At 42.7% G+C, this 10,952-nt stretch overlaps 1 protein-coding gene across 1 annotated transcript in view; it reads left to right on the forward strand.

The window, feature by feature from the left end:
* KATNAL1 (katanin p60 subunit A-like 1) overlaps positions 1-10,323 on the forward strand; it is a 74,239-nt gene extending 63,916 nt beyond the window's left edge. The window contains exons 9-10 of the mRNA XM_006894069.1: positions 9,051-9,177; positions 10,125-10,323. Coding sequence (XP_006894131.1) covers positions 9,051-9,177; positions 10,125-10,323 — 326 coding nt within the window. The remainder of the gene's footprint in view (positions 1-9,050; positions 9,178-10,124) is intronic.
* Positions 10,324-10,952: the final 629 nt, after the last annotated feature.

Below are 10,952 nucleotides of genomic sequence, written 5' to 3' on the forward strand. Positions count from 1 at the left end.
TTTTTAAATTATTAATTTTAATGAAAATTTACATAGACTTTGGATTTCCATTCATTCATTGTTGCACTTTTCTCCCTGCCTACCCCTCCTCCCCCCAGCTCACTCCTCTCTATGAAAAGGAAAAGAAAAATTCTGACTGCACGTCTTCGAAGATGGATTTGGTTATTCTTTAGGCAGTCTGTGGTATATTCAGTATTCTTCTCCAGTACCATGTCTCAAACGCATCAGTTTCTTTTCAGTCTTTGTTACTCATTATCCAACTTTCACATGTATATGAGGGGACTGAAAATCTTATGACTTGGGCCAGATGCACCGTAGTCTTCAGAGTGAATGTCTTGCCCTTTAATATATTAAAGTGGTTCTTGGTAGCCTCTTTGTCCACTGAAGTGTGTGGTTTGATTTCTTGAGTGCTGCTGCTTCCATAAATGTTGATTATAGATCTAAGTAAAATGAAAACCTTGATATCTTCAGTCTTTCTCCATTTATCATGATAATGTTTATTGGTCAATTTGTGAGGATTTTTGTTTCCTTTATGTGGAGGTGCTAGGAGAACAAACAGATTCATCCTAGAGAAGGTGAAACCAGGCTGCTCCTTGGAGGCAAGGATTCTGAAACTTTGTCTGATATACTTTGGGCATGTTGCAAGGAGGGACCAGTTGTTGGAGAGGGATGTCATGCTTGGGAGGGTGGGTGGGCAGAGAAAGAGAGGAAGACCCTGGATGAGGTAGATTAACTTAGAAACTGGGGTAATGGGAGTAAGTGTGTCAAAGAAAATGAGATTAACTCAGCATAGAGCAGGGTTTAGGCCTATTGTACATAGGGTCACTATGAATCACAGGTGACTTGATGGCACATAACAACAATAGGACTTTTAGCCTAGTGTTCACATTGATTTCTGAGAATGTATATTGTTAAAATTTCCAACTTTTGTATGGGTTTATTCTTTTAAACCTGCAATTTTTTCTTCCTTCATGTTGATTTTATTACATATGTAAATAGTTATCATTGTTATATCTTCTTGATGAATTGATTGTTCCATTATGCAGTGTTTCTATGTAATACTCTTTGACTTAGATATACTTTCGTCTCTAGCTTTTCTTTATATTTGACAGTACAGTTCTTAGAGACAGTATATAATTGGATCTTGCTTTATTCACTCTGCCACTGCTTAGTAATTGGAGTGTTTTGTGCACTTAATGTTATTAACAGTATGCCTACACTTCAGGCTTCCATCCTGCCTTTTGTTTGTTTCTTTTTTTTACCTTTCCTCATTTCTTTGGGGCTGAGTCACTGCTTATCCACTTTAATTCTTTGTTGTAGTTTTAGCTATACCTTACTATTGTTAGGTAGTTACTCTAGCAATTATAGTACATGTCTGTATCTTATAACTTAGGAAATTCCCTTCAGGTTATTTATCAAAAAAACAAAGGGCAAAAGATAAATGAAAGAAATGATTGTACACAATATGGATCAACTTCTAAGGAATAGGATATGGCAGACATTATATTATATGGCTTCTGAGGATGGGTCTTGGAAAAGGGGACAGCTCCTGCCTGGCTCCCATCACACATTTTTTTGGAAGGCAGCTGCACACTCAGGATTCCTTTAGGGGAGCCCATGTGGGGAATAGGAGGCTTCTGCCACAGCCAGTGCTGGCTCCACCCTCATGGGAGGGAGGCACCTTTGGAACCCCAGCCAGTGTGATGGATGTCTGTCAGAAACCACAAGCTAGCCACTCTCATGTTCCCAATGTCCAGCACCTACCTGTAGGATGATAAATTAGTTTTTCAAGCCACAACGGTTTAGGATATTTTGTTACGTGGCAGTAGAGAATTGATAAGCGGTTTTATTGTTTTTGTCACCTAATTGCAACATCTGCATCATCTTGCAAGCCCTTTCTCTTGACTGCTGTCCCTTGTTGACTTTTTCATTGTTCTGCTTCTTTACATGTCCAGTGATTTTTTTTTTTATGATTTGGGGGGTTTGAATTGTGCCATTCCCTTTAAGGGATGTTGGATTTAATCTAACAGGCACTTAAACAACAAACCTAGGTAAGAAACAACCACAGTACAGCCCTTTGCTGCTAGTTATTTATTTCAGGGAAAGAGTTGCCTCTTACATTTTGTCTACTTTTGAGTTATTTACTGCAATTATTCTGTCTCTAGTGTTTCACTGCCTTACTTAGGAATTTTGAAACTTCATTTTTATGACATGCCCCTTGTTCACTTTTGTGACTCTGCCTCATGACTATCATGTCACTGGTAGATTTCCAGATTACAGAAATAATTCTCTTACTTTGTCTTTGTGTTTCTATTACGCATCCTGGTGAGTCACCATCGTGGTGGCACAGTGTTTAAGCATTCTGCTTCTAACCAGAACGTTGAGTTCACCAGCAGCCATTCCTTGAAAGAAAATTCTCAGTTTCTGATGTCAGACTCAGAAACCTGTGGCCAGGTCTCCTCTGACCTGTGGAGTTACTGTTGGAATTAACACAATGACAATGGGATTGGTTTTTTTGAGATTATTATGTATCCTTTTAAATTGACTATAATTATTAATGCTTAAAAAAGAAAAAAGAATTTTAAGAATAGGATTTGCTTTACTGATTGAGCTTCTAAAGTAATAAGCCTATTTTAAAAAGTAATTATAAAAGCAACCAGCTTGAACCTGCATGCTGTTGATTGAATATTGCTCCTTTTAAATCACTCAAATGAGAATCTGCATGGCTTGCTCTGTTGATGATTTAGTACATCATTTCTCTCCTTCCCCATTTCTTACCATTTTCCCCTTGCTAAAGAAAATATGTGTGTGGTATTTAGAATGTTAATATGAAATAAGTTTTTATTTTATTGCTACATTTTATGATTATAAATGAAGGCAGTCTTGATTGAAGAAGAAGTTTCATTATGGAATGTGTATTATTCAAATGTGTTTCTCTGAACTTTAATTCACTTAGACAAGAAGTTTCTAAGGCTTTAATCTTTACTAAAGCCTCCTGCCCTATCCTTCTTACATGGAGTGTCTGGTGGTTTGAACCACCAACCTTTGGTTAGCAGCCTTTGGTTAGTAGCTGTCTGGTCACATCTTTTTGTTAGTGACTGGACACATTAAACACTGCACCAAAGTGAGAGTCTGAGAGTCCGTTTCTAAGGGTTTTTACTGCATATTCACATCATTTCTATCTTATGGCTATAATTTATTAGTACTCCACTCTACTTTTATACTTTTTGTGTGTTTTTTTAAATTCCTTCTGGTCTACACTTGCTCCTTCTTGTGCTCATGTTGTTATTTATGGCATCCTGTTTCCTGAATGTTCTCATTTTACTTGTATTCAAACATTACTGATCTTTCAAAGCATTCACTGAAGTACCTAGCTGATCCACCTTGTGTTAATGTTACTTCCTTGATGTTTCATCTGTGTTGGCTGCCTCCCAGATGTTTACATTCTTCAATTGAAAGGATCCTGGGTTTCTGCTGTTTCTAGAGGAAGGCTGTGGTGGTGATGGTGGATGATGGTAGTGATGGATAGTGGTAGTGGTGGATGATGATGGTGGTGATGAGAATGATGAAGGTGATGGTGGGTGATGACGGTGGTGGATGATCATGATAGCAAAGGTGGTGGTGATGTGATGATGGAGGTGATGGTGGTGGTGATGATGGAGGTGATGGTGGTCATGATGGAGGTGATGGTGGTCATGATGAAGGTGGTAGATGATGGTGGTAGTCGTGATGGCAGTGGTGATGATGATAGCAGAGGTGATGGTGATATGGGGATGAAGGTGATGGCGATGACGTATTGGTGGAGGTGGTATTGGTGATATGATAGTGGAGGTGGTCATGATGGAGTGATGAAGGTGGTGGATGTTAATATGATAGTGGAGGTGGTGGTGATGGGGTGTTGGTGCATGATATGATAGTGGAGGTGGTGGTGATGGGGTGTTGGTGGATGATATGATAGTGGAGGTGGTGATGGGGTGTTGGTGCAGGTGGTGTTGGTGATATGATAGTGGAGGTTGACATGATGGAATGATGAAGGTGGTGGTGGATGATAATATGATAATAGAGGTGGTGGTGGTGATATGATATTGGAGGTGGTGGTGATGGGATGTTGGTGGAGGTGGTGGTAACAGAGGTGGTGATGATTGATGGTGGATTGCAGGGAGGGCGATGCAGTAAACATTTATTGACAGACTATGGACCGGGTCTTATTTGCATTAACTGGTGTAATTTTTGCAACAGTGTACTGAGAAAAATTGAAGTGCTCAGTGATGAACTATCTCACCCAACACAGCCGAGAAGGCATGAAGCCAAGCAGCATGGCCCCAGAGCACACAGGAGCCCCTGCAAAGACCACCGTCACACGCCTGTGATCCTCGCTGACACTTCCTAAATGTGGGGTGGGAATCAGCTTTATTATGAAGCACTGACAGTTCTTTAGATTATTATTGACATGTAAATCCCTCATTAAATTATTTCATGGCATTTTTATGTGTCATTAATTTAATTTTATAGACAAAGTAAAAGATTATTTCAAAGGCTGGCTCGAGGAAACAAAGTATTAAAATAAAATGTGCAAGGACTTGGAGTTAGAAAACCAAAAGAGAAGGCTCTCTCAGCATTTCTCATCTGGAAGGACTGAAAGGAAAAGTTCAAGGCTAATATTGTAAGATTAAAGGGACCCAGAAGCTGCACGACTGTGGCAGTTCCAGCTGACCAGTGGCTCTGTGGAAGCAAGAAGGGCAGTCTCCTGTGTGATTTACAGCCTCAGAAACCCAGTGGAGGGGCAGCTGGGAATTGGTTCAGACTTTATGGCAATGACAGAGAGTTTGAGATGGGCAACATATGGAGCAATACAGAAAACAGCCAAAGAATGTACAGTCACTGTGCCAGAAATAATTGCTCAGCATTAGATGTTTCAGGAGGGTGGCATATGATCAAGAAAGAACCATATTGAAGGGAGAAATCCAAGCTTTACTGAAGGCATTGGCAAAAACCAAGTTCCAGGAATTAATTGAATAGGATTTGAGTTGTTTGAGCAAATGACTGCAGTCCTGGAAGTATTCACTTCTCAGCATCAAGAAATTTGGCGGACCACTGCCTAGCCAGCCAACTGGAAGGGATATGTTTTTTTTGCTCTATCCAAATAAAAGTGATCTAGCAAAATGGAGACAATACCAATATTACACACAAGTAAAACTTTGCTGAAGATAATTTTCAAATTATTGGAGCAGTAAACCAATAGGGAACTGCCAAAAAGTCGAGCTGGATTCAGAAGAGGATATAGAATGAATGATATCATAACTGACATGAGATAGATTTGACTGAAAGAAGTAAATACCAGAAGGATGTTTACCTCTATTTTATTGACTTTGCAAAGGCATTTGACTGTGTGAGTAGTAATAAATTATGGAAAGAATGGGAATTCTGGAACGATTAACTGTGCACATGCAGAACCTATGCATAGACCACAGAGCAGTTGTTTGAACAGGACATGAAGACATGTGTGGTTTAAGACCAGGGAGAGTGTGACTCAACATTGCATCCTTGCACCAGGTTTGCTCAGTGTGTGTTTGTATTTAATGATGTAACATAGGATTTGGAAGGAGACAACCTGGGATATGCAGAGGACACAGTTTGCTTTTGAAAGAGAATGAAGAAAATAAAAAACTGCAACCTTCAGTATGGATCAAGAAAACAAAAATCACAGCTGAGCCAGTAGCTAGCATCAAGGTAGATGGGAAAGATTGATGTTCTTAAAGATTTCATTTTACTTGAATCCACAGCAAATGCCCCTGATGGTAACAGCAGCCTCCAAGTAAAAAACCATATTTCATTGAGAAATATCTGGTACAGAGGACCCATTTCAAGTGTTGAAGACCAAAGATGTCACTTTGAGGACTGAGGTGTGCTTGAACCAAGCCATGATAATGTCTGTTGTCTCAGATGCATGTGAAAGCTGGACAATGAGTAAGGAAGTCCAAAGAAGTAATGCCTTTGAATTTTTGTCTTCCAAAAGAATGTTTATTATACCATAGACTGCTAGAAGGATGAACAAATGTGTTTTGGAGGAAGTGCTGTAAGGACATTGCTTAGAAGAAGCAGAGGGTTGAGGCTTCTTCTCACATTGGTTCTATCTATATGTTATCCGGGGGAACTGGCCACTGGAGAAAGACATCGGGTCAGTAAGCCAGGGAGTCAGGGGGAAAGAGGAAGACCCTTAGCGAGCTGGACTGACACCGTGACTGCAACAATGGGCTGGAACATGGCAGTGATGGAGGGGATGACGCAGGGTGGGCAGCGTTTCGTCCTGTGGTATATCAGCTTGCTATGAGTTCAAACCCACTTAACAGTAGCTACACAACTGGTGGATTATACTTAGAATTTAGGAAATCGCTGATAGAATCAGTAATGAAAGTTAATTGCTCCAAATCCTATATACTCAGCGAAGGAAGGATATGTGTATGGAATTTCAGTGCCACGAGTCCCTTCCCGAGGGGAACTGCTTATGCTCCTACTGATCATTTGAAGTTTCCATTTCTGTTGGCAAATGTAATATTTAAGTTTTCAGTCCAAATCACAAAAACAAGAGCAAAACATTTCTATCATTTTTGTAATGGTATCCTAACACTGGGAATCTAATAGTGGTGTTTAACTTTAGATGTTCACCTGCATGGTGATTCCACACAAGCAGGTGAGCATTTGTGAACACACCTGAGTTGTGTTTCCAGTGTTAAAACATCACTGCAGAAGTGGTAGGCTCGCACCTGCCCAGCAGCTCCACAGAGGAAAGGCCTGGAGTGGAGGCAGCTCCGGTGGGATTACAGCCGAGGAAGCCCTGTGGGCACTTCTGCTCTGTCCTGGCGGGTTGCTGTAAAGCAACACCTGGTGGTGCACAGTCATGATGATGTGTTCAGCTTATTGATCTTTACTTATGCACACATACATGCTCCATGTTTTCACATATAGCATGCCCCCAAAATAATACACACACAATAGGCACAGCATGTGCAGCCATCTAATGTGTGAATGTTGTGCTTTTAAAAAGAAATGTATGAGTTATTTACTTAAAAGCTGTTATTTATGTAGGGTCATTATATATGAAGTGTGTGTGTGTGTGTACATCCTCTGTCACAAATCAAGTGGTGAACACCTGGGTCTGAACCATTGATCTGTCAGCAGTCTCACACAGGTTTGCTACTATGGCTTTATACTACATCTTGATGTCTCGCAGGGCATTTCCTCCCCTTGCTTTCTTGTTCCAGTAAGTCTTGGGGTTCTTGATTCTTCCCACTGGCCCAGGCACTGTAGAATCTGTGTCCACTCCCCCATTTAGGCCTGTTGGAGCTTTACTGGAACACCAGCATTGGATCATTGGGAGAGAGCGGTCCATGTCACAAAAGACCGACAAACAGGAACTCAGCACCACTTTAGAGTAATAAAGACTTAAAGAGGCCTGAGAACTTAAACCTGGTACCTTTTTGGCTTAAGTTTTAAAGACCTGGGAGAAAGACAGACATTTTAATTTGCACATTGGATGATGGTGGAATATCAATGTTACCTTTCCTGGTGAATGCACACGCACCTTTCTTCTTAAGAGGTAACAGGCTGATCCCAGGGATACTTCTGGCTCCAGACCACTGCAGTGAAGCGAGTATCACAGTAAAGCCAACAACAGAGGTTTTTTTGGTCCTCAGTGGGCAGAAAAGTTATGTCGACATCATGATGAAAGACTTGAAACATTGCTGGAATTACCAAAGCGAAACACAGAGGCAGAGAATGAGCACATGCTGTTGGGAAAATGGTGATGATAGAGTTTCTGGACAGAGGGTGTCCACTGACCTTCAGCTGGTATGAAACATGCTATCTGCCAAGTGCAGTAAAGCAAGGGGTGCCTGTACATGCTGAAGACTTTAAAATACACAAGTAGTGTTACTTCTGAAAGGAGAGCAAGACAGGGTGAGGAAACACGGGCAATAAAGGCAAACATTGACCCTCGGTGAATCTAGAGGAAATAGATGTTCCTGGATCACTGGCCAACTGTGTGGGGGTTTGGGTTTTTTGGGGTTGTTTTTTTGTTTGTTTGATTGATTTGGTAGGCTAACAAATTTTCAGAATAAAAAGTGAGAAGACTAAACTTCATTTATATCTCAGAAAATAGGAGCAGAATTTATGCACCATGTTAGTGTGCTGTATGAAGCTGATGTGATAAAGCCAAACACCATTAGACTTCTGACTTTTCTATACCAGAAAAAAAAAGGGAATTAAAACCAATTACTCACCGCAGAGTTCTTAAAGTATTCACATGTGTCATGCAAGAAGGTGACCCAAGTAATTAATAAGAATCATGTTCCACATAATAGATTTTTGTAAAAGCAGACCATTTCTCTTTCGCTGAAAGCTTCCTGATGACCGGATATTAATTCTCATTAATATTGGATATTATATTACTAAGGATCTCAGGTCCTTGGTTCTCAGGGCAGGTTTATGCACAGTCTAGAAGGAAGGCTGAGCTCAGTTTCTGTGTTTAACAAATGGTGGCACTGTGGATTAAGTGTTGGGCTTCTAACCCAAAAGTCAGAAGTCTGAATCTACCTAGAGAGAGATGAGCTGTCATTTTGTCAAGATTCACAGCCTGAGAAGCCCTGTGGAGTTTCCTGCTCTGTCCTCCTGGGTTGTGGTACGACAGAATCCATGTAGCAAGTTTTTGGGCTTTTTGTAGTGAAGTCACATAGGAGGAAAATTCAGGTGCCCCAGGGGTCTGCAGTGAAGAGTTGATAGCTCCCTTTTTGTTTGCCTTTCAGCTGGAACCGACCCATAGCTGACCCTCCAGTGGGTTTTCAGATTAACTGATAACACAGGAGGAGATTGCCCATCCCTCTCACGTGGGGCAGCTGGTGGATTCATACCACAGGCCTTTGGGATTGTAGACTCATAACCCTCTACCCCTCTTTGCCTTCATTTCACCTCTTTTCCTGAATGTCAGCATGCCGACCCTCAGAGAAGTGCCTGGTCAGGTCAGATCTAACTGTGACACCCCAATCTCCCCACAGCCCAGGGAAGAGCTGAGCTCCTGAGGATCAACCTCCGTGAGGTCGAGTTAGACCCAGACGTCCGCCTAGAGGACATTGCTGAGAAGATTGAGGGCTACTCTGGGGCCGACATCACCAACGTGTGCAGGTAACTTGGTGTGACAGTCGGGGGCCTGAGGCATGTGGGGTGGATTTGGCACCAGTGAGTGTGCAGGGAGACGAATGGGTTCCATCCCAGACCACCGCAATCAAGCCAGGCACACAGGTTGTTTGGCTTCCCAGTGGATATACGAGTTAACGTTTCCACAGGACCATGATCTGTGAAGGATGCTCTGGTGGCCTAATCTACAGAGATGTGAGCTCCTAACACCAGAGGCTTTCTCCATGGGAGAAAGATGGCCAGTCCCCTTCTGTGTGTCTGCATTACAGCCTCAGTGAGTTTGATGAATGAGTTTTAGTGTCTTGTAGGGCACCCTGGTGGTGTAGGTGTTAAGAATTGAGCAGCCAACCAAAGGGTTGGTGATTGGCATTTGCCAGCCACTCCATGGGAGAAAGGACGGTCAGCTCCCATGGAGAGGACCACCTTGGGAACCCCGTGAACCTCACAGAGTCCATGTCCCCAGAACAGCTGCAGCCTGGGTTCTGTTTGCCTGGTTGTCTGTCAGTGTGTGAGAGAGCGTGAGGATAAGGTCTGAAATCTTGTGTAAATTACTGAAACGTGACACAGGTACCAAGGGAGCACATGTTGGGAGGATGGCTCCAGCCGACCATCCACAGACCTGCAGAGTCTTAAACAGCAGCCACAGGATCCACAAACCTCACCCCAAAATGAAGCTGCCTCTGGGCAGCCAGCCCCTTTCTCCCATGTGAGTGACCTCATTGGTTGGATGAATGAGCCCCTAGTAGGATGGTCTCTTCCAGTCCTGCGATTGTGAGGGAAGTGTGCTTGGCTCAGGAATGCCGAGTCAGGCCACAGCCACGCTCAGAGCCTACGCTGAGTGTTGATGGACACAAGTTCCCGCCCCCCAGATGAGCAGAATTGATCAGAGTGAGCTGTGAGTGTAACACAGTGTTTACTCCCGGGTCTGTTTGCAGGGACGCTTCCTTGATGGCCATGAGGCGGCGAATCAATGGGCTGAGCCCTGAGGAGATCCGCGCCCTGTCCAAGGAAGAGCTGCAGATGCCGGTCACCACAGGGGACTTCGAGCTGGCCCTGAAGAAGATTGCCAAGTCTGTGTCCGCCGCGGACCTGGAGAAGTATGAGAAGTGGATGGTGGAGTTTGGATCTGCTTGAACCTCCATCAGTGCTTTTCATTCCTGGTATTTTGGGTTATAAAATGTGAAGAGATTCTGCAATATTTTTTTAAATGCAGATTTGGATTCCCCCCCCCCCACACTTGGACAGATCTTCACTTAAAGAAAAAGAAAAATACCTCCATAACCTTCAAAAGATAGGCCTTGTAGCTGAGGAGGAGGAGAGCTGTCGCTGAAAGCCGGGGTTCCCTCTGCCAGGCTCTGGGCTGCCCATCACATAATCACATGGAGGTAGGACCCCTTCCCAAGGGAAATGGGGGCAGCCAAGAAGGCTCTGCACGTGATCCTAGAACTTGTTTACACAGTACCCAGAAAGAAATCTGCTGCTCATCAGCATTTGTTATTTTTGTTTTTCAATTCTTGGCTGTGTGAACATGAGGGACCTGATACAAAGTTTAACATCAAAAATGGGTTTGTAAAAAAAAAATGGGTTTGTGTCAGTGGCATTACTTTGCTGTTAGGAGAAGATTGATAGTCCATTTTGGGTGAAATAATGCATTTGCTTGTTGAACCCATTAGGATTCAAGTCCGCCAGATGGCTAGGAGTTTTACTAGCCACCTGTACCCGTCCACCACAAATGTTGTTCTATTTAATTAAGTCTCATCTAG

This window comes from Elephantulus edwardii, unplaced genomic scaffold, assembly GCF_000299155.1.
Source record: "Elephantulus edwardii isolate Elephantulus edwardi_28Jun2011 unplaced genomic scaffold, EleEdw1.0 scaffold00134, whole genome shotgun sequence".
NCBI classification, from domain to species: domain Eukaryota; kingdom Metazoa; phylum Chordata; class Mammalia; order Macroscelidea; family Macroscelididae; genus Elephantulus; species Elephantulus edwardii.